This window comes from Oncorhynchus masou, chromosome 28, assembly GCF_036934945.1.
Source record: "Oncorhynchus masou masou isolate Uvic2021 chromosome 28, UVic_Omas_1.1, whole genome shotgun sequence".
In the NCBI taxonomy this organism is placed as follows: Eukaryota; Metazoa; Chordata; class Actinopteri; order Salmoniformes; family Salmonidae; genus Oncorhynchus; species Oncorhynchus masou.
The window spans coordinates 19,484,484-19,509,096 of record NC_088239.1 but is presented as its reverse complement, the minus strand read 5'-3'; the positions used below and the strand labels follow the sequence as shown (position 1 = coordinate 19,509,096).

The following is a 24,613-nucleotide window of genomic DNA, read 5'->3' as shown; positions in this document are numbered from 1 at the left end:
CAACACTGAAGTGTAAGAGGCCTCTCATTTTTTCAATGGACTGGATCTTTATATATACACTACTTGGATCTTGTTTCAGTAATAATGAAATCAGACCTTGTTGCGTGTCCGATAATCTAGCATTTATATAAGAGTGGCTAAAACATGCTTATAATGGTCCTCTGGTATACTTCCACTGGTATACTTCCACTGGTATGCCATCCAGCCCTGGTGATTTCCCATACTTAAAGGCTTTAATTCCATCAAGAAGTTCCTCCTCTGTAATTTGGCCTTTATATGAGTATATCTGTACAGATGTTAATTTTACATTATTAATAGGGTAAAAGTCCATACAATTAGCTGAGGTTAGTGGAGATGGAGGAGACTGAAATGAAAACATATTCTTAAAGTACTTTACCTCCTCTTTCAAAATATCGTTCAGTGAATCATGAGTGACTCCATCATTTGTAACAAGTTTTAGTAAAAAAATAAAATAATTGGTAGCATTTCTATGTTGAAAATTGAAAAAGAATTTGGTGCATTTTCCCCATATTCCATCCAGTTTGCTTTATTTTTTTTTATAATATATTACACTGGATCTTTCTTGTATAAGTTCCTCCATTTCGTTTCATTTTTCCCCAACTTACTCTGAGCCTTTATGGTACAGTTTTTATTGCTATCTGTCTGTTCTGTTAGTCCTTCAATTTCCTTTGATAAATGGACTCTAATCTGCAGAATTAGCTGGCTCTATTTCTTGAGGCTATAGTTATCTTTTACGGCCTTGGCTAACAGAGTAAGTGTATATATTTACAGATACAGTTTTGTATTTATTAAGGATCCCCATTAGCTGCTGCCAAGGCAGGAGCTACTCTTCCTGGTAGCCAGCAACATTAAGGTAGTTATATACAATTTAAAATAACATTTTTCACAAAACATTGTGTGTTCGCTCAGGCCATCACTCTACTACCACCACTTATCTACAATACAAAATCCATGTGTATGTGTGTAGAGTGTGTGTCTAATCATGTGTATGTGTGTCTGTGCCTATGTGTGTGTGTCTCTTCACAGTCCTTGCTGTTCCATAAGGTGTATCTTTATCTGTTTTTTAAAATCTGATTCTACTGCTTGCATCAGTTACCTGATGTGGAAGAATGCTCCATGTAGTCATGGCTCTATGTAGTACTGTGCGCCTCCCATTGTCTGATCTTGACTTGGGGATTGTGAAGAGACCTTTGGTGGCATGTATTGTGGGGTATGCATGTGTGTCCGAGCTGTGTGCTAGTAATTTAAACAGACACCTGGGTGCATTCAGCATTTCAAAACTTCTTACAGAAACAAGTAGTGATGAAGTCAGTCTCTCCTCCACTTTGAGCCATGAGAAATATACATGCATATTAGCTCGCTGTGTCCATTTAAGGGCCAGCAGTGCAGCCCTGTAATTTTCAGAGGTCCCTCTTTGTGGCACCTGACCACACGACTGAACAGTAGTCCAGGTGCAACAAAACTAGAGCCTGTAGGAGCATTTCAAAACTTCTTACAGAAACAAGTAGTGATGAAGTCAGTCTCTCCTCCACTTTGAGCCATGAGAAATATACATGCATATTAGCTCTCTGTGTCCATTTAAGGGCCAGAAGTGCAGCCCTGTAATTTTCAGAGGTCCCTCTTTGTGGCACCTGACCACACGACTGAACAGTAGTCCAGGTGCAACAAAACTAGAGCCTGTAGGACCTGCCTTGTTAAAACCTCCCTAGGGTACGTGGGATGGTAGCGTCCCACTTGACCTACATCCAGTCACATTGCAGAGCGCCAAATTCAAAAACAGAAATACTGATTATAAAAATTCAGAAAACATACAAGTAAGTGGTTTTTTTGTGTTTTTTATTTTATTTTACCCCCTTTTTTCTCCCCAATTTCGTGGTATCCAATTGTTAGCAGCTACTATCTTGTCTCATCGCTACAACTCCCTTACGGGCTCGGGAGAGACAAAGGTTGAAAGTCATGCGTCCTCCGATACACAACTCAACCAAGCCGCACGGCTTCTTAACACAGCGCGCATCGAAACCGGAAGCCTGCCGCACCAATGTGTCTGAGGAAACACCGTGCACCTGGCAACCTTCGTTAGCGTGCACTGCGCCCGGCCCTCCACAGGAGTTGCTGGTGCGTGATGAGACAAGGATATCCCTACCGGCCAATCCCTCCCTAACCCGGACGACGCTATGCCAATTGTGCATCGCCCCACGGACCTCCCGGTCGCGGCCGGTTACGACAGAGCCTGGGCACGAACCCAGAGTCTCTGGTGGCACAGCCCTTAACCACTGCGCCACCCGGGAGGCCCTTCAAGTAAGTGTTACACATAGGTTTAAAGATTAACTCTTGTGAATCCAACCACGGTGTCAGATTTCAAAATGGCTTTACAGCGAAAGCATATCATGCGATTATTTGAGAACATCGCCATGCAGACAAATCATTACAAACAGTAACCAGCCAAGTAGAAGAGTTACACAAGTCAGAAACAGAGATCAAATGAATCACTTACCTTTAATGATCTTTATATGGTTGCACTCAGAAGACATTAATTTACTCAATAAATGTTTGTTTTCTTCAATAAAGTCTCTTTATATCCAAAAAACCTGTTTTGTTTGTGTGTTTTCTTCAGTAATTGACAGGCTCAAATGCAGTCACAACAGGCAGACAAAAAAAATCCTAATTGTATCCGTAAAGTTCAAAGAAACATGTCAAACGATGTTTATATCCAATCCTCAGGTTGTTTTTAGCCTAAATAATCAATCATATTTCATCCGGACAATAACGTTGTCAATACAAAAGGTAAACCAGAAAGGCGCACTCTCAGGATTGCGCATGAAAAAAACTCTGACACTTTAGGATCCAGTCATTCAGACTGGTCTTACTTCCTAATTTTTCAGAATACAAGCCTGAAACAATTTCTAAAAACTGTTGACATCTAGTGGAATGCATAGGAAATGCAATTTGAGTCCTAAGTCAATGCATACTGTGATGGCATTGAATAGAAAACTACAAAAATAAACAAAATCCTACTTCCTGGATGGATTTTTCTCAGGTTTTCGCCTACCAAATCAGTTCTGTTATACTCAGACATTATTTTAACAGTTTTGTAAGTGTTTTCTATCCAAATCTACCAATTACATGCATATCCTAGCTTCTGGGCCTGAGTAGCATGCAGTGTACTTTGGGCACGCTTTTCATCCGGAGGTGAAAATAGTGCACCCTACCCTAGAGAAGTTAAGGAGCCAGAGTAGCGCTTTATTATGGACAGACTTCTCCCCATCTTAGCTACTGTTGTATCAACATGTTTTGACCATGACAGTTTACAATCCAGGGTTACTTCAAGCAGTTTAGTCACCTCAACTTGCTCAATTTCCACATTATGTAATATAAGTTTTAGTTGAGGTTTAGGGTTTAGTGAATGATTTCTGACATCCAAGTTGTCAGAACCTGGTGGCTTGTCATTGTTGATAGGCAACAATAGTTGACAACTCTTACATTCTTTTGGCTGCAAAGAAATATACAGCAACGAGTAAATGAGGGGTCACTATAAGTGTAACAGCAAGAAAGTCACTGGGGTGGTGAGGGCCAACTAGTCTCATTTGTTGTACATGTTTCCCCCACCAAGATTACTTTCAAGGCTGGGCACCTTTCAAGTCCCCCAAAGCAACATCCATGCTCTGACACGACAACTGTCAACCAAGAGGCCAAACGCTCTTAGCTGGGGGCCACATCCGCCTATACAATGCTAAAAGGAAACACTGGAACTTACAGCTGGTTTGGAGTGGGAGATCAGAGAACAAGAAAAGGTTCCTCTGACACATCACAAAAGCCCACTTCTTCACGCTCCATTACAGTCCATAAGCTTGATGCATCTCAAGTCCGGCAATGAATTTGACTAAGACAAAATGTCCACTGGAAACAGTATCAACAGGCATAGATAAGGAGACAATTGATTGGACATGATTTTGAAAGGCACACACCTATCTATTTAAGGTCCCACAGTTAAGAGTGCATGACAGAGCAAAACCAAGCCATAAGGTCAAAGGAATTGTCCGTAGAGCTCCGAGACAGGATTGTGTTGAGGAACAGATCTGTGGAAGCGTTCCAAAGTATTTCTGCAGCATTCTTAAATAAAATTAGTTTGGAACCACCAAGACTCTTCTTAGACTGGCCGCCCGGCCCAACTGAACACTCGAAGGAGAAGGGCCTTGGTCAGGGAGTTGACCAAGAACCCAATGGTTCTTGGTCAAACCTCCAGAATTACAACCATCTCTGCAGCACTCCACCAATAAGGCCTTTATGGTAGATTGGCCAGGCAGAAGTGCCTTTTACTGAAGAGTAGCATGACAGCCCGCTTGGAGTTTGCCAAAAGGCACTTAACCTTTCTGGGATCGTTCGGGACGCTAGCGTCCCACCTCGCCAACAGCCAGTGAAATTGCAGGGCGCCAAATTCAAAACAACGGAAATCTCATAATTAAAATTCCTCAACCATACAAGTATTTTACATCTTTTTAAAGATACACTTCTCTTTAATCCAACCACAGTGATTTTAAAAAGGCTTTTCGGCAAAAGCAGAACATATCATTATGTTAGGTTAGCAACTAGTCACAGAAAGCATTCAGCCATTTTCTAACCAAAGAGAGGTGTCACAAAAAGCAGAAATATAGATCAAATTAATCACTAACCTTTGACGATCTTCATCAGATGACACTCCCAGGACTCAATGTTACACAATACATGTATGTTTTGCTCGATCAAGTTCATATTTATATCCAAAAACCTCAGTTTACATTGGCGCCATGTTCAGAAATCCCTCCAAAACATCCGGAGAAATTGCAGAGAGCCACATCAAATAACAGAAATACTCATCATAAACTTTGATGAAAGATACATGTTTTACATAGAGTTAAAGATAAACTTGTTCTTAATGCAACCACTGTGTCAGATTTTTAAAAAGCTTTACAGCAAAAGCACAATATTCAATAATCTGATGCCACAAACGTAAGTAATACAGTTACCCGGCAAGTTGCAGAGTCAACAAAAGTCATAAATAGCATTATAAATCTTCACTTACCTTTGCTGATCTTCATCGGAATGCACTACCAGGACTCGCACTTCCACAAGAAATGTTTGTTTTGTTCAATTACGTCCATATTTATGTCCAAATACCTCTTTAACGATTTGTTACCGATTTGTTTGCGCTTTTAGTTCACTCTTCCAAAGGCCCAATGCGCGAGGGCAAAATCCAGACGAAAAGTCAAAAGAGTTCCATTACAGTTTGTAGAAACATGTCAAATGATATTTACAATCAATCCTTAGGGTCTTTTCATAATAAATCTTCAATAATATTCCAACCAGACAATAGCATATTCATCACAGAGAAAAAAATAAGGAATGGCACGCCCGTGTCACCGCGCAGTAAACAACTGATTGGCCTCAGCCTAGTCCACTTGATGAAACAGCTCTTATTCGACACCCTTCCACAATAGAAGCCTCAAACAACTTTCTAAAGACTGTTAACATCTGCAGGAAGCCTTGGGAAGTACAATCTGGCAACATAGACACAGCATATTGGATAGTGAATCACTTAAATGAAACTACAAACCTCAGATTTCCCACTTCCTGGTTGGATTTGTCTCAGGTTTTCGCCTGCCATATGAGTACTTTTATACTCACAGACATCATTCAAACAGTTTTAGAAACTTCAGGGTGTTTTCTATCCAATAGTACTAATAATATGCATATATTAGCATCTGTGACAGAATAGCAGGCAGTTTATTCTGGGCACCTTATTCATCCAAGCTACTCAATACTGCCTCCCTGTCACCAAGAAGTTAAACGTCTCTCAGATCATGAGAAACAAGATTCGCTGGTCTGATGAAATCTAGATTGAACACTTTGGCCTGAATGCCAAGCGTCACGTCTGGAGGAAACCTGGCACCATCCCTAAGGTGAAGTGTGGTGGTGGCAGCATCATGCTGTGGGGATGTTTTTCAGTGGCAGGGGCTGGGAGATTAGCCAGGATCGAGGCAAAGATGAACGGAGAAAAGTACAGTGAGATCCCTGATGAAAACCTGTTCCAGACCGCTCAGGACCTCAGACTAGGGCGAAGGTTCTCCTTCCAACAGGACAACGACCCTAAGCACACAGCCAAGACAACGCAGGAGTGGCTTCAGGACAAGTCTCTGAATGTCCTTGAGTGGCTCAGTAAGAGCCCGGACTTGAACCCGATCGATCGAGCGTCTCAGGAGAGACCTGAAAATAGCTGTGCATCAACACTCCCCATCCAACCTGACAGAGCTTGAGAGGATCTGCAGAGAAGAATGGGAGAAACCTCTCAAATACAGGGCTACAAGCTTGTAGCATCATATCCAAGAAGACTTGAGGCTGTATTCGCTGCCAAAGGTGCTTCAACAAAGTACTGAGTAAAGGGTATGAATACTTTCTTTATAAAATTGCAAATATGTCTAAAAACCTGTTTTTGCTTTGTCATTATGTGGTTTTGTGTGTAGATTGATGAGAAAAAATGTAATACATTTTAGAATAAGGCTGTAGCATAACAAAATGTGTAAAATGTCAAGGGGTCTGAATACTTTCCGAATGCACTGTAGGCCTGCATCTGTTGCCATAAATTGAGCCGACACACATACAGACACAGACACACTTCTACCTTGGAACCAACTAAACCGTAGCACAGGCCAAGGAAAAACACATACATCTGTGCATTTTGATAAGGGGATGAAACTGCGCTCTCAGCAGACCGGAGACTTTAAGTCGGGATGAGACAATTTATGTTGACGCCAGCTGTGGAAATCGACCATGCTTGCGTTCATTAAAACAAAATGCTGCATGATGGAACTACAGGCGACTGAAGCGGGAGGGTTTTAGTAGCTCAAAAATAGATTGCAGCAGTAGTCTGAGTGTTGAGAAACTAAAATTACGCTGTTCAGAGAGGGGTTGGTCGCCTCACTCTGTGCCCTTTCCTCCACTGCAGATGGTTTAGAGAGATAAGATCAATTTGTACTGCAGGAAAGAGCCGTGCTGCGCTCTTCTATCGCCCAGGCAGGGCGCTAAAGTGGGCACTTTCCATTCAAATGTTATCTCAATGGAAATGAACATGCTCTGTCTTTGTGCGGCGTCGTATTCTGTAAATGAGTTGACCCTTTGAGGTCAAAAGTTAAACCCATAATCATTGAAAGGTGAATTGTATAACACCCTGAAGGTCCCTCAACACATACAAATGTACATTTATTTTTCTTCAAAGTAAAGTAAGTCACCGTTTTATAAATATTAATGAGATTATTATAATGAGATTGCATAACGCGCGACTCGAGCAGTAGATGAGCTCCCACACTCCCAAACCTTCAGGCTAATGCCAAAATTCAAACTTGGATAATATTACCTCTTCGCCAATAACGCCTCTGGAATTAAAAATAATACATTCATCAAAATCATTGAGGGTGCCGGAGCATAATGTCGTGTGGGGGTATGAAATAGCTCTCAGCTTCCTTATTAGTTATTTTAATATGGATGTCGAATGATATTTTTATTACCGTGCACTGCACAGATGACTGAATACAGCTGTGTGTATTTGTGTTCCTGTGTGTTTGTGTGTGAGTCGTAATAATGTGAGCCTCAGTGTCTCTGCTCCCAACAGCCTCTGAGCAGTCACAACCGTTTACTCAGATGACGGGGGCCATTAAAGAATGAAAACATGCCACAATAACATAAAAGAAGTGATGATATGTGACTCGTTTCAGGAAACTATGCGTATGTCGCGCATCACTACTTCATAGAAGAGCCATTTGAACTGAAACTTGTTTTTATAAAGATGTTTTTTGGGGGGCAGAAATGCCTTCTGGAATATGTAAACTTTCATGTGCCTTAATATTTGACCTGGGCACTTCAGATTGGGCACTCTGGCACTTCAGATTGAATTTACGAACACACCCGTAGTATAAACCAGTCTTTAGTCTTGAAATCTTTGGTTGTTTTGTACATGGCCTCACTTGTGAATCCTTGAAGAGATGGGTGGGGCTAAGGCTTAAGAGGGTGTGAATTATGCTGGATGGGTGTAGACAAAAAAGAGCTCTCCAGTAGGTATACCAAAATATTCAAGGTCCATTTTCTCAAAAAGTGACGTTACAAGTTTATCAACATTTTCTAGCTCGGAGTCTCTACTTTTATCCAATGTAAAATACACAATTTGAAATTTTGCTACATAAGACTGAATCGAGCTAGTCGGTCACATATGTTATATCCACATAAAACTGAAGTTCTGAGTTTATGATTATTGATGCAAATGAAATTCAAATTAGTTGCTAATGAAGTTGGGTTAGAGCCACGTTTCTAGAGAGTTTTTATTTTGCTGCAGTAACAGGGCTTAAAGAATGGTACTGTGGTTGTGGAGGACTCTTGTCACTGAATGTCTTTCTGTTTCTTGATCAGAAGGATCCACCAGTGGGCTGTGGAGAGGGGTGTGCTGGGGGGGGGGAATATGCACACTCCACCCTCATTCCATTCAGAGTTGATTATATCCTTGGAAAAGGTGAGGCACAAAAATAGCAGAGGGCGAGTTGAATCCTCAGACAGACGCTCAGACAGACGGAGAGAGGGAGGAGCAGAGGGGTGAATGTAAGGACTACAACTATCATTGTCATATAGTATTGATAACTACATTATAAAAACAGAGAGAGATCTACAGTTTGTTTAAGTCAACTTTGACACCTGGCATTGTCAAAATATACCGCAACTAAAATTAATATTAGTCAGAAAGATTCCAAATTTTCTCACCTAAAGTGCCATATATTCAAAGACACATCCTCTTCCATAATCAAAAACTAAGAATTTCCACCAAGCACTCTGCAAAGCGGTGTGTTTTGTAAAACAAATGGGTTAGAGAGGGCCATAACCTCAGTGGTATGACAGCCGGTGATAGACTGTGCGCTGCTGCTCTGGCAGTTAGTCAGGCAGAGTCTTGGCAGGGAGAAGAGCATGGAGCAGGCCTGCAAGCTGCAGGGTTAACTTCTCTAGGCTACTTGTATGTGAGCTCCGTGAGTGAAAATGATCCAGGAGTGCCTCTCTTCCATCATCCCTTTTTCTCCTCTCCTTTGTGGAGGCACCTCTGGCTCCCCTAGGTAAAAACCTTAGAACCCGGCTGACTGCAGCCCTATCTCCCCCACAGAGAAGCCCAGGTCAGCTAGATGCTAAATCCAGCAAGGATTTGTGCTCCAACGAGCTATCAATGGATGTTAATTCTAGCAACATACTCTCACTATTGTTGCATGGAGCCAACCAACAGGCCATGCAATGCTGCAGTTACAGCAGCATATATATTACCCACAGACAATGGCATCCACATCTCACCTTTCCAAAGCCAGCTGTTGGTGGATAATACCTTAATTTGTGTTATTAGTCCTTGTCACGCCCTGACCATATAGAGCCCTTGATTCTCTATGGTGTAGTAGGTCAGGGCGTGACTAGGGGGTGTTCTAGCTCAATATTTCTATGTGGGTGTTTTGTCTGGTTCCCAATTAGAGGCAGCTGGTATTCGTTGCCTCTAATTGGAGATCATATTTAGGTAGCCATTTTTCCCACCTGTGTTTGTGGGATATTGTTTTGTGTTTGTGCACCACTACTTTCACGTTTCGTTGTTGGTTTATTGTTTTTGTTTAAAGTTTCACCGTAATAAAGATGTGGAACTTCAATCATGCTGAGCCTTGGTCCGCTCATTACGACAATCGTGACAGTCCTTCCTGATCTGGGTGTCAATGGGCACACAAGAAGCAAATTGAGCAACAAAATATGCCTCTAAACAATGGTGACATGCAATCAGAAAAGCCAACCTGGGGATAGGTATGGCCCAGAAACTATTTTTAGCCGTTACCCTCTATGCACTTGTAGGGATTGGAAAGGACGTGTTTGATTTGATGGGTATAAGCAACATGGTGAACATGCTACCAAGCCTATCAGAGAGCAAGGTGGAACTACTATCATATTGATGATACCTTTCTAATCCCTTCAGATCTACAGGGTTTAGGGGCTTGGCAATTTTTCTGGACCGGCAGATATTGTCAGACAATGTAGTCATCAACAGGTGTCTTACCTGTGGTGTCCTGTGTATTTGGCTCCTTTGATGTGGCCCACACCCCTGCAGCCCGGAGTGGGGCACACTCCCTGGGTCACGGAGCTCTTAAGGTCAGAAGGTCCTGCGTGTGCTGGATGGGGATGACAACCAACAAACCAATCACAAGGCTTGCTTGAGGCTGGCAAGAAAGAGTTTGAAGATGACTAAATCAATCAATGAATAGCAAGAGTTAACGGGCAAGTAGTTAAAATTGGGACAGCATATGTATTCAGTGGTATATTAACTACATTCAGTGCCTTTGGAAAGTATTCAGACCACTTAACTTATTCAAAATTCTGTTATGTTACAGCCTTATTCTAAAATGAATGAAATAGTATTTTTTCTCCTCATCAGTCTACACACAATACCCCATACTGACAAAGCAAAAACAAGTTTTTAGAAGTGTTAGCAAATTAATATATTTTTTCTGTTGATATATCACGTTTACACAAGTATCCAGACCTTTTACTAAGTACTTTGTTGTAGCACCTTTGGCAGCGATTGCAGTATCGAGTCTTATTGGGTATGATGCTACAAGCTTGGCACACCTGTATTTAGGGAGTTTCTCCCATTCTTCTCTGCAGATCCTCTCAAGCTCTGTCAGGTTGGATGGGGAGTCAAATCAAATGTATTTGTCACATACACATGGTTAGCAGATGTTAATGCGAGTGTAGCGAAATGCTTGTGCTTCTAGTTCCGACAATGCAGTAATATCCAACGAGTAATCTAACCTAGAGGGGGTGTTGCTGCACAGCTATTTTCAGGTCTAGGTCTCTCCAGAGATGTTCGATCGGGTTCAAGTCCGGGCTCTTGCTGAGCCACTCAAGGACATTCAGAGACCTGTCCCGAAGCCACTCCTGCATTGTCTTGGCTGTGTGCTTCGGGTCATTGTCCTGTTGGAAGGTGAACCTTCGCCCCAGTCTGAGGTCCTGAGCGGTCTGGAACAGGTTTTCATCAGGGATCTCACTGTACTTTTCTCCGTTCATCTTTGCCTCGATCCTGGCTAATCTCCCAGTCCCTGGTACTGAAAAACATCCCCACAGCATAATGCTGCCACCACCTTTCTTCACAGTAGGGATGGTGCCAGGTTTCCTCCAGACGTGACGCTTGGCATTCAGGCCAAAGAGTTCAATCTAGATTTCATCAGACCAGCGAATCTTGTTTCTCATGATCTGAGAGACGTTTAACTTCTTGGTGACAGTTCATCTTTGACTCGATCCTGGCTAATCTCCCAGCCCCTGCTGCTGAAAAACATCCCGACAGCATGATGCTGCCACCACCATACATCTGGTTTCCTCCAGATGTGACACTTGGCATTCAGGCCAAAGAGTTATTGGTTTCATCAGACCAGAGAATCTTGTTTCTCATGGTCTGACAGTCTTAAGTAGCCTTTTGGCAAACTCCAAGCTGGCCGTCATGTGCCTTTTACTGAAGAGTGGCTTCCGTCTGGCCAATCTACCATAAAGGCCTAATTGGTGGAGTGCTGCAGAGATGGTTGTCCTTCTGGAAGTTTGACCAAGAACCAAGGCCCTTTTCCTCCGAGTGCTCAGTTTCGCTGGGCGGCCAGCTCTTGGAAGAGTCTTGGTGGTTCCAAACTTCTCCCATTTAAGAATGATGAAGGCCAATGTGTTCTTGGGGACCTTTAATGCTGCAGAAGAAATGTTTTGTTACTCGTCCCCAGTTCTGTGCCTCGAAACAATTCTGTCTCTGAGCTCTACGGACAATTCCTTCGACCTCATGGCTTGGTTTTTGCTCTGACATGCACTGTCAACTGTGGGACCTTATATAGACAGGTGTGTGCTTTTTCAAATCATGTCCAATCAATTGAATTTACCACAGGTGGACACAAATCAAGTTGTAGAAACATTTAAAGGATGATCAATGGAAACAGGATGCACCTGTTTTCACTTTGTCATTATGGGTTAGTGTGTGTAGATGGCTGATTATTTAATCTATTTTATAATAAGGTTGTAATGTTACAAAATGTGGAACAAGTCAAAGGGTCTGAATACTTTCCGAAGGCACTGTGCAGGCCATAAACTTAACTTGAATTCCCTAAATTGTCATTCATTGTAACTTAATTTCAGATGGATACTCATCATGCAATGGTTTTCACTGTTGGATAACTTAAACCCATGTTTTAGCCTATATATCATCATCGCCTATAACATGGGTTTTAGTTATCCAACTGTGCAAACCCATGCGTTATGAGTATCCATTTGAAATGAAGTTACAATGAATGAGACCTTACAGAGGATTAGCTGGGGTAGACCAATAAGTCTATTGAGTGTCAGGGTAGACAAATAGCCCTCATGGTTCTGCTTATGTGTTAGATTAAGACATCTTGAGCAACATCAAACATCTCTCTTGCCATAATATATCAAGCACCAAGCTTCTGAATCAAATAAGACATAGAATTCAAGTCAGGTTTATGGCCTGTATTGCCGGTGCCAAGACAAAACTCACTCACACACACACACACACACACACACACACCGCCCCAAATGTGTTTACCAAAAGGGGAAATTGAAAAGATTTATTCCACTAGTCTCTGAAGGAGACAAGTCCTCCACTTGGAATAAGATTAGAGTTGTGTTTTTTATTTCTAATATGATTTCTGTTGCAGCCATTTATATTGTATCCCTAAATCACTATGGAACTGTCAATGGTAATACATCAAGAAAAACAATCACAGCCATCATCGAAAATGAAGAAAAATTAAAGGCATTCTTCAAAGGTCAAGTGATTAGTCTATGCAGACAAAAATACTTTTGTTGATTTATCGCACTGTGCAAACTTGTCAATCACAATGACTACTTTGCTATAAATTTAAGTATCTGTCCAGTGTTCCAGATTTTAAAATGAAATACAATATGAATTAAATAGATGTCCTTCCAAAAAATTATCATTTTGGGTGTTATAAAAAGTATATTTCCCTGTGCCCTGAGTGGTTTGGGTGTATACTGGTACATTTATTTTTTTACTGATTTGACTGCTCAGCCAATGAGACATGTATACACTTTGATATTCACATTAGCTCCCACATGGGGGCACCTGTCTGCACCAAGTCAAATAGTATGGATGGATTCAGAATATGGAAATGCACAATGGAACTACTAGGGCACGTCACTATAACAGCAATAAATGCAGGCTGATTATTTCACAAGTGTGAGTCATTTCTGTTCTTTACTTCACTGTCACTATATTGCTGATATTTTTGTTGTTAGCTAAGTAACTAACGTAAACTCACCCCAACCGCAACATTCAAACGAGGCTACAAAGAAAACTAAATGGGACTGTAGTGACTGTGTTGACTTCAAAATCGGGTGTGTGAACTAGGTTTCTATTCAAGCATTGATTGACATGGTAACGGCTCTATAGTATTGGAGAAAAATTTAAAAAACGGACCCTCCATTACATCTAGACGTGTCATGTCGTAAAGTACAGCACGCATATAAAGCAACTATTTCTGTCTTACTATCTCTCTCCACCAGGTGTAGCACTTCTCTCATCCTTTAAAAACAAGAAATGGACAGTGGATGGGGTAAGGGGTGATACCTAGTCATTTTTTGCGTCATCATTGCATGCGATCATCATTCTCAAAGCCGCTGTTTACTTCTTAGATCATTTTAGCACCGCCATAAAAACCTGATTCAAATTCGACACAAACCTTCAAATAGGTATCTAATGACACATTATATAAACTATTTATAGTGTTTTATTTACATTTTAGAGGCGATAGGGTGATAAGTTGGACAGATTGAGTGAAAAAAAGAAATTTTCCCACACTCGCATTAGTTTTGCTTCCCCACGTTAGTCATGAAGCTAGCTAGCTACTACTGCTATCTATATCAGTCAACAACAGCTAACACAACAGCGAAGTTCTCTTGACATAACACTTTTAGCTACAAACCACAGGATTTAAAATAAAATGGAATGGCAAGATGGTTGTTATGTGAAAGATCTGCTTTGACTTGCTTTCTTAGCTAATTATTGCTACCATTAGCATGCTAACCTTAGATAACTGCCAGCAGGCCAACTTTTACAAACCACATAACTTGAAATAAAAGTGACTGTCGAGATAGTTGTTGCATAGGCTTTGTCCTTTCTGCCAAGACCAGCTGTGGATTTCTTGGCCTGCTTGCTAGCTAACTACCTTGCCTGTGTGCAGTGAGCACATGTCTCACCTAGTCTCGAGAAAGATCCTTCTCCCCACCGGAGAATTTGAAAAAAATGAAAAGGTTACTGGATTAGTGACACACAGGCCTGTCTCCACCAAAGATAATGATGTCATTATCCAAGCAAATTTCAAGTGTTTTTCTTTATAATGTTTTGAGATAAACGTTTTGAGGTGTGTTTTTATCTCCAATTTATGCTTTGGCCAGAAATATGACTATAAGACGAGTCCACTACATTATTTGGATAAGTGGTAACAGAATATGAACATTTAAAAGTGAGATTTCCACTGGACAGTTACTTTAAAGTTGTTTTTAGGGCAGGGATACTGTGCTATTGGCTGTGGAGTTGTGGTTAGGATTTAGAGCGCAGTTCAAAGCCTTGTGCCATAGAAAATACTTTGCACCCATACATCAGATAGCTGTGCTCTAATGTCAGTGAGATTCACCTCTGAAAGGGACAAAATCAATAGTGGGGATTTAATGGATGGAGAGGTCCTTGAGAAGCATGGACGAGTGCATTGATTTGTGTGTACATGTGAGCGTTGAGTTGGAATGGTTAGTGAAAAGCACACACACACACACACAGGGGTGGTGAACTCACAGAGGGGGGGTTCCAGGGGATGACCTGTCCGGGCACACCAGCCCACAGGGTGAAGGTCCGGCAGGTCAGAGTCCACCCAGAAGTCAAACTTCTCATGCCAGCCGTCAAAATGGATCTGAGTAATACAGAGAGAGCGAGAGAGAGCAAAAGGGAGAGACAGCAACATTAGTACTAAAAATAATATCTGACATTCATAAAGGGCTTTTCACTATACAGAATAATCTCAAAGTACTGTACAGAAAATAAAACATTTAAACCAAATAGAAAACATGTATTATATTGGACAATTAAACAGGCCAACATACACAAAGAACACAGCTGACGCTACAGGAGACAAGGACACCAAAGAGCTCAGCTATCAACAGAAAGCCTTCCTAAAGACAGAGCGCTGAAATCATGTTTAAAATGCTCTTTCAATCATATAAAGAGACAGTAACAAAAAATAAAGTTTTGAGACACCAGGATTAACGATAATAGACTTAGTTCTAAATCCACAGTTGTTTCTGCTCCTAGTTGAGCACTGTTTGAAACTTTATTATTTTTGATTTATTTCACCTTTATTTAACCAGGAAGGCCAGTTGAGAACAAGTTCTCATTTACAACTGCGACCTGGTCAAGATAAAGCAAAGCAGTGCGACAAAAACAACAACACAGAGTTACACATGGGATAAACAAACATACAGTCAATAACACAACAGAAAAATCTGTATACAGTGTGTGCAAATAAAGTAAGGATGTAAGGCAATAAATAGGCCAATAGTGGCCTATTAGCAATGGAGTGATAGATGTGCAGATGAGGATGTGCAAGTAGAAATACTGGTGTGCAAAAGAGCAGAAAAACAAAAACAAATAAGGGGATGAGGTAAGTAGTTGGTTGGATGGGCTATTAACAGATGGGCTGTGTACAGCTGCAGTGATCGGTAAGCTGCTCTGACAGCTGACGCTAAAAGTTAGAGAGGGACATATGGGTCTCCAGCTTCAGTTGCAGGAGAGGAAGGAAACCGCTCATGGAGTTCATAATGAGGCCAATGATGACTTTAAAACATTTACAGAGTTAAATGGCTGTGGTATGAGAAAATCTGAGGGTGGACCAACAACATTATAGTTACTCCACAATATTAACTTAATTGACAGAGTCAAAAGAAGGAAGCCTGTTCAGAATAAAAAATATTCCAAAAACATACATCCTGTTTGCAACAAGGCACTAAAGTAATACTGCAAAAAATGTGGCAAAGCAATTCACTTTTTGTCCTGAATAGAAAAAGTTATGTTTGGGGCAAATCCAATACAACACATTGCTGAGTATGACTCCATTTTGTCAAGCATAATGGTGGCTGCATCATGTTATAGTTATGTTTGTAATCGTTAAGGACTGGGGAGTTTTTCAGGATAAAAAAGAAACGGAATGGAGCTAAGCACAGGCAAGTTCCCAGAGGAAACCTGGTTCAGTCTAATTTACACCAGACACTGGGAAATGAATTCACCTTTCAGCCGGACAATAACCTAAAACCCAAAGCCAAATCTACACTGCTTACCAAGAAGACAGTGAATGTTCCTGAGTGGCCTAGTTAAGTTTTGACTTAAATCTGCTGGAAAATCTATGGCAATACGTGAAAATGGTTGTCTTTCAATGACCAACATCCAAATTTGACAGTGCTTAATTAAAGAATAAATGGCCAAATGTTGTACAATCCAGGTGTGGAAAGCTCTTAGAGACTTATCCTGAAAGACCCACAGCTGTAATCACTGCCAAAGGTGATTCTAACATGTATCGACTTCGGGGGTTGAATACTTATCTAATCAAGATATATTAGTGTTGTTTTTCATTAATTATTTACTTACAAATGTTAGAGTATTAGGTGTAGATCGTTGACAAAAATAACAATTAAATACATTTGAATCCCAGTTTGTAACACAACAAAATGTGGAAAAGGTCAAGGGGTGTGAATACTTTCTGAAGCCACTGTATAACTTGCTTTGACCCATGCTAAAGCCATGGTTGGTTAATGGCGCCTGCCTGATCACGTAATCATGAATTAATCAGTGGATTCCTCCTCTACTGATTGAGCAGTGTGATGTCATAGGACAAAAATGGTGAGATACAAGGCACTCTGCTCTGTCAATTATGACCTGCATGCACACATGCATATACACATCATGCATGCGCAAACATATAGGCATGCAGTACACACACACACACTACAACCTATCAAGTCTCAGTACAAGGCTTGCTAAGCTTGTTAGTGGTTTAACAAGAGCAGCACCACCAAGTGGTTTCTGCAGACTGCCAGCCTGCTCATTTCACAGAGACGTACCAAACCCCAAAACCTCCATCTGCCATGTCACTCCAGCAGGCCTCCTCACCCTGACTACCACCCCCCTCACTTCTTCCCACATGCACAACCTCCTCGCATCCCCTGCCACACTCTTTACTTTTTTCACTCTAAAAAGCTCTTCCTCTCATTTCATCTATTACTCATTTCCTCACTTCTCTCGCTCTCTCACTCCATTGTTCTCTCTCTAATCCCAACCCTTCACCGGCTTGGAGCGTTGGGTCAGTCACCGAAAGGTTGCTGGATCGAATCCTGTGCTGACAAGGTCAAATCTGTCATGCTGCACCTGAGTAAGGCAGTTAACCCACTGTTCCCCGGGCACCGATGACGTGGAAGTCAATTAAGGCATTCCCCCACACTTCTCTGATTCAGAGGGGTTGGGTTAAATGTGGAAGACACATTTCAATTGAATGAATTCAGTTGTACAACTGACTAGGTATCTCCCTTTCCTTTCCACTCACCTTGATCCTGTAGTCCTCAGTGTCTGAGACGGTGGCCACGCGGACCAGCATGGGGTTCCTCCTGTCCACCGCCTCCAGCTTCATGTTCACCTGGAAACTGTGAGGCGCTCTCTGTGACGAGAGAGAGGAGGAAGAGAGGGGGCGGAGAGAAAGGGCGTTAGAGATGGCAGTCAAGCCTATCGAGACTCCCAAAAAGGCCCATGCACTTCCCAGCCAAAAGAGAGGGAGAGAGGAAGAAGACAGGAGAGGACATGCGAAAAAGAGAGAGAGAAAGAGGAAGGGAGGAGGCAGAAGACAGGACACTGTACACATCTCTGACAGAGAAGAGCAGAACATGCAGAGTGGAGGAGAGGAGAGGAGAGGACAGGCCCCGTCAGCCAGAGGTAAGGATTTGAGGGTGTGAAATTGTGCTGTGCAGATGTCACAGGGGGAGAGGAGGCTGACAGTGGAATTCTTTATGAGAAAAAAACATTTTGAAACAGAAGTTTCTGAATGAGAAAGACAGGTCTGGGAAAGAGACAAACTAATGTCGAACATGACTTGTGTCATTATTGTGAAAAGGAACTGAACCACAACAGTTACTAAACTGCCTTCAATTACAATTGTTCGTAGTTATTTTTAGACAATAAAAGGAATCATTATGAAACACTAAATCAGCCGTTAGATTGCAGCAGAGGCTGGGAATAACAATGGTGCTGTGCAACACACACACAGTTGGCTGATACTAGGCTAGCCTGCTGTTCCATGCCTATTGCTTACCATACAGAAAGCCTGGCTTGGAACCGCCGTGGAACCGTTGTCTTGTAAGTACTCCTCCCACAGGAAATGTTCTGGATTGGGGTGTCCTTGAACACAATCCAAAACACAAATCAAATTAATCACACACTTGCAAGCTCGCGCACGCACATGCACACACAAACACATGCAACAACTTCAAACTGTGACTGTTAACGGCTGTGACAATTTCATCAAAAGAAAAATGTGCTTGAAAACTTGAATGCGACACACACACAGATGGGTGCAACATATGTAGGGGAACCAAATGTACACATATCGCCTGGTTGTGGAGATAATTATGGTTAGCTATTGGAGATTGAGTTGTGGAGGCTCCAATTAGTAAGTGATTGGCTCTACAGGACACTGCCTCAGTAGTTTTTGTTGAACTAATATAGCAGAGAGGAAAATGACTGTACAGAAATAACGCACTCCAGTCCCAAGCCAGAGAGGAGTAACAGGAAGTTAGAGGCCTTGGGCATTTGAGCCAATCGCAAATGGTTCAATAATAAACTTGAATGGCTACTTGGGAACTGTTCATATATTGTGTCTGAAACTCAACTTTGAAACTCGATTTCATTCCAGTAAAACATCCAAGAGAAAACACATTTGTGCATCTCAATAGGCTAAAGTTTCTCCTTCTCACAATTTGGGAAATGCTTCAGCCACAAGAAATGTATAAAACATTAAATGCATGTTAGACAAAATATGTTCTGTGCATAGAGGCAGCTGGAAGTAGTGGTAGTAAATATGTTGGTAAAGTGCCTATAGATGCATCTATTTCAAAGTAATGAGAACTTTCACCTTCCCAGATTCTCAGGGAAACAAAGCTAGGTGAAAGCTATGATCCCTTATTGTTAAAACCACTTCAAAATCAGTGTAGATGAAGGGGAGGAGACAGGTTAAAGAAGGATTTTTAAGCCTCTAGATGATTGAGACATGGATTGTGTATGTGTGCCATTGTCGGTGAATGGGCAAGACAAAAGATGAAAATGCCTTTGAAAGGGCCATGGTAGTAGGTGTCAAGCGCATCGGTCTGTGTCAAGAATGCAATGCTGCTGGGTTTTTCACACTCAACAGTTTCCTGTGTGTATCAAGAATGGTCCACCACCCAAAGGACATCCAGCCATCTTGACACAACTGTGGGTCTCAACATGGGTCAGCATCCCTGTGGAACGCTTTCGACACCTTGTAGAGTCCATGCCTCGACGAATTGCGTCTGTTCTGAGGGCAAAAGGGCGTACAACTCAATATTTGGAAGGTGTTCCTAATGTTTGGTATACTCAGTGTATAACATAATATAAGTACACCAGAGCAGCAGTTGTTCACTTGATCTCAAATTACTTGAGGAAAAGGATGTGACATCATACTGCACATGGCAGAAATGATGAGTCCATATTAAGTTAAAGCAAGGGATGTGGTTTCAACACATTCACTTCATATTGATGTTTGATGCAATCAGTTTATGTACAACATATATTTTACAAGAAAAAAAACATTCGGTCCAAACAGACAGATACCATCATGTTGGTGTTCACTAAAGCCAGCACCACTGTAACGGCTTTAGTTGAGCTAAGGTCTATCTGGTCTGATAGGAGTCTGGCGAGAGAGAGACAGCGAGAGTGTAAACCTATTCCAAATGGTCAATTAAATGCTCTCTCTCTCTCTCATGACCAGATGCTAGAATATGCATATAACAGGTTAAGATAGAAAACATTCTAAAGTTTCCAAAACTGTAAAAATATTGTCTGTGGGTATAACAGAACTGATATTGCAGGCAAAATCCAATCAGGAAGAGCCTCTTATTTTGAAACCTATGTGTTCCTATGCGTGCCTGTCCTCCATTTAAAGGGATATCAACCAGATTCCTTTTTCTCTGGCTTCCCTAAGGTGTCAACAGTCTTTAGACATAGTTTCAGGCTTTTATTTTGAAAAATGAGCGTGAAGGATCACATTGCGTAAGTGGAGAGGTGGGGGCTACACACTCGGTTGATACATTATCGAATATATATTTTAAAAACTACCGGAGGAATGATAATAAAAAACGTTTGACATGTTTCTGTGGACATTATGAAGACTATTTGGAATTTCCGTTTGCATTGTCGTGACCGCTCTTTCCTGTGGATTTCTGAACATAACGCGACAAACAAACGTCGGTATTTTGGGGGGTGAAAATAATCTTTATGGAACAAACGGAACATTTGCTGTGTAACTGGGAGTCTTGTGAGTGAAAACATCCAAAGACCATCAAAGGTAAACGATTAATTTGATTGCTTTTCTGATTTTCGTGACCAAGCTTCCTGATGTTAAGTGTACATAATGCTATGTTAGGCTATCGATAAACTTACACAAATGCTTGGATTGCTTTCGCTGTAAAGCATAATTTCAAAATCTGAGACGACAGGGTGATTAACAAAATGCTAAGCTGTGTTTCAAAATATTGCACTTTTCATGAATATTTTCTAGTAATATTATTTGACTGTTGCGCTATGCTATTTAGCGGTTGCAGACCTAAATTATCCCGCTACAGGGATTGGTAGCGTCAAGAAGTTAACAGCTCTGCGTCACACTCGCTTTAAAGCACAAAAATGATGAACATTTCAGTTTTATGACATACAGTTCACGGGGAGAACGTTAGCCAAATTGCACAACTGAGCACCTTTGCATATTTTAATTATTTATTTAACCTTTATTTAACCAGGATGGGCTCATTGAGATTAAAATCTCTTTTTCAAGAGTGCACTGGCCAAGATAGGCAGCACCAAGTCATTACAAAAAAATTAGACAGACAGACAACATGAAAAACTACAAGTAATCTAGTAAAAACCATTGAATTCAAAAGAGTATAAAACAGCAAATTAAAAACATTGACAGGTCAGGGAATCAGCCTCAAAATCCTTCATGAGTGATTTAAAAACACCAATCAGGACAAGTTCTTCCAGTTTAAAAGGTATTTTGTAAGGTGTTCCATGACGATGGCGCAGAGTACATAAAAGCCCTTTTACCAATTTCAGTTCGGACATTTGGAACAGTTAGCGGGATAAAGTCCAGCGAATGAAGAGAGTACCCAACACATTTCTGAACAATAAAAATACACAAATTAAAAGGTAGTAAACCCAAAATGGCTTTGTAAATAAAAGTATACCAGTGACTGAGCCTACGAGTGACTAGAGAAGATCAGCCAACTCTGGTATACAAAGTGCAGTGGTGCGTAAGGGTTTTGCAGTTTAAAATGTTTTCAAAGTCTCTGATTGGAGAACAGGAGAATGAGCGAGGGACCGGGAGAGAGCCTAGAGGGTTTTGAAATTCTCAAAAGCTTCTGACCTGGATTCCTCACCATTGGGCGAGTTTCAATATACAGCTCCCTGTATGTAATTCCTACCCCATTACCATGACCTGAGCCGTACTTAATGTTGTCAGACAACACAATTACGACTGGGTGGAGGGGCTCAGGAGTGGCCCACTACGGCAATAATATATACAGTGGGGCAAGAAAGTATTTAGTCAACCACCAATTGTGTAAGTTCTCCCACTTAAAAAGATGAGAGGGTGGGTACACTTCAACTATGACAGGCAAAATGAGAAGAAAAAAATCCAGAAAATCACATTGTAGGATTTTTAATGAATTTATTTGCAAATTATGGTGGAAAATAAGTATTTGGTAATCTACAAACAAGCAAGATTTCTGGCTCTCACAGACCTGTAACTTCTTCTGTAAGAGGCTCTTCTGTCCTCCACTCGTTACCTGTATTAATGGCACCTGTTTGAACTTGTTATCAGTATAAAAGACACCTGTCCACAACCTCAAACAGTCACACTCCAAACTCCACTATGGCCAAGACCAAAGAGCTGTCAAAGGACACCAGAAACAAAATTGTAGACCTGCACCAGGCTGGGAAGACAGAAACTGCAATAGGTAAGCAGCTTGGTTTGAAGAAATCAACTGTGAGAGCAATTATTAGGAAATGGAAGACATACAAGAACACTGATAATCTCCCTCGATCTGGGGCTCCACGCAAGATCTCACCACGTGTTGTCAAAATGATCAAAAGAACGGTGACTAAAAATTCCAGAACCACACGGGGGGACCTAGGGAATGAACTGCAGAGAGCTGGGACCAAAGTAACAAAGCCTACAATCAGTAACACACTACGCCGCCAGGGACTCAAATCCTGCAGTGCCAGACGTGTCCCCCTGCTTAAGCCAGTACATGTCCAGGCCCGTCTGAAGTTTGCTAGAGAGCATTTGGATGATCCAGAAGAAGATTGGGAGAATGTCATATGATGAAACCAAAGTATAACTTTTTGGTAAAAACTCAACTCTGCGTTTTTGGAGGACAAAGAATGATGAGTTGCATCCAAAGAACACCATACCTACTGTGAAGCATGGGGGTGGAAACATCATGCTTTGGGGCTGTTTTTCTGCAAAGAGACCAGGACGACTGATCCATGTAAAGGAAAGAATGAATGGGGCCATGTATCGTGAGATTGTGAGTGAAAACCTCCTTCCATCAGCAAGGGCATTGAAGATGAAACGTGGCTGGGTCTTTCAGCATGACAATGATCCCAAACACACCGCCCGGGCAACGAAGGGGTGGCTTCGTAAGAAGCATTTCAAGGTCCTGGAGTGGCCTAGCCAGTCTCCAGATCTCAACCCCATAGAAAATCTTTGGAGGGAGTTGAAAGTCCGTGTTGCCCAGCAACAGCCCCAAAACATCACTGCTCTAGAGGAGATCTGCATGGAGGAATTGGCCAAAATAACAGAAACAGTGTGTGCAAACCTTGTGAAGACTTACAGAAAACGTTTGACCGCTGTCATTGCCAACAAAGGGTATATAACAAAGTATTGAGATAAACTTTGGTTATTGACCAAATACTTATTTTTTTCTCTCATTTTGTCTGTCATAGTTGAAGTGTACCTATGATTAAAATTACAGGCCTCTCTCATCTTTTTAAGTGGGAGAACTTGCACAATTGGTGGCTGACTAAATACTTTTTTGCCCCACTGTATGTAATGTTTGTCGGAAACACAAGGTGAAATTCTAGACACCTCCTGTTGCCTAGTCCCATTGAACGTTACACCAACAAACCCACCAACTTTACTTTATCATCGTAGCTACTGACTGCAGATCAGAGACTTTTAAATGATTGACAGAATCAGGACTGATGGGGTGCTGATATGAGATCCTTGGTTTTATGTAAGTGACGAGAGAAATCTTAGAGCTGGGCTGTCAAAGGATCAACCGTTCCATATGATGATATTAAAGCAGAGCTATGGGGCATGATGTAGCCTACAGTAACATCTACTGCGGAGGAGGAGGTGGAGGTGAATGCTGACAAGTGTGGTAAACATTACATTTGCTGATGTTTGGATTAAAACACAAGCTACACTTTGAATGGAAATGCTATTGGCAACTAAGTCATTGTGATAACATTTTACATGATCTGATATGTACCATCTTATTACCACTTTCTTCTGCGATGTCATGGTACAGTTGAAGTCGGAAGTTTACATACATTGGAGTAATTAAAACTTGTTTTTCAATCACTCCACAAATTCCTTGTTAACAATCTATAGTTTTAGCAAGTCGGTTAGGACATCTACTTTGTGCATGACACAAGTAAGTTTTCCAACAATTGTTTACAGACAGATTATTTCACTTAATCACAATTCCAGTGAGTCAGACATTTATATACACTAAGTTGACTGTGCCTTTAAACAGCTTGGAAAATTCCAGAAAATTATGTCATGGCTTTAGAAGCTTCTGTTAGGCTGATTGACATCATTTGAGTCAATTGGAGGTATACCTGTGGATGTATTTCAAGGACTACCTTCAAACTCAGTGTCTTTTGCTTGACATCATAGGAAAATCAAAAGAAATCAGCCAAGACCTCAGAAAAAAAATGGTGGATCCTCACAAGTCTGGTACATCTTTGGGAGCAATTTCCAAATGTATGCAAGTATAAACACCATGGGACCACGCAGCCGTCATACTGCTCATGAAGGAGACGCATTCTGTCTCCGAGAGATGAAAGTACTTTGGTGCAAAAAGTGCAAATCAATCCCAGAACAACAGCAAAGGACCTTGTGAAGATGCTGGAGGAAACGGGTACAAAAGTATCTATATGCACCGT

At 41.4% G+C, this 24,613-nt stretch overlaps 1 protein-coding gene across 5 annotated transcripts in view; it reads right to left on the bottom strand.

The window, feature by feature from the left end:
• Nucleotides 1-24,613, bottom strand: part of LOC135517307 (lethal(3)malignant brain tumor-like protein 4) — a 144,640-nt gene that overhangs the window by 76,364 nt on the left and 43,663 nt on the right. For all 5 annotated transcript variants that reach the window (XR_010452023.1, XM_064941489.1, XM_064941491.1 and 2 more), the window contains exons 11-14: nucleotides 18,465-18,550; nucleotides 17,706-17,816; nucleotides 14,912-15,026; nucleotides 10,112-10,223 (exon numbers count right to left, since the gene is read on the bottom strand). Coding sequence is in view for 4 of the 5 variants with exons in the window: in XM_064941489.1 (XP_064797561.1) it covers nucleotides 10,112-10,223; nucleotides 14,912-15,026; nucleotides 17,706-17,816; nucleotides 18,465-18,550 (424 nt within the window). In the remaining variant the exon portion in view is untranslated. The remainder of the gene's footprint in view (nucleotides 1-10,111; nucleotides 10,224-14,911; nucleotides 15,027-17,705; nucleotides 17,817-18,464; nucleotides 18,551-24,613) is intronic.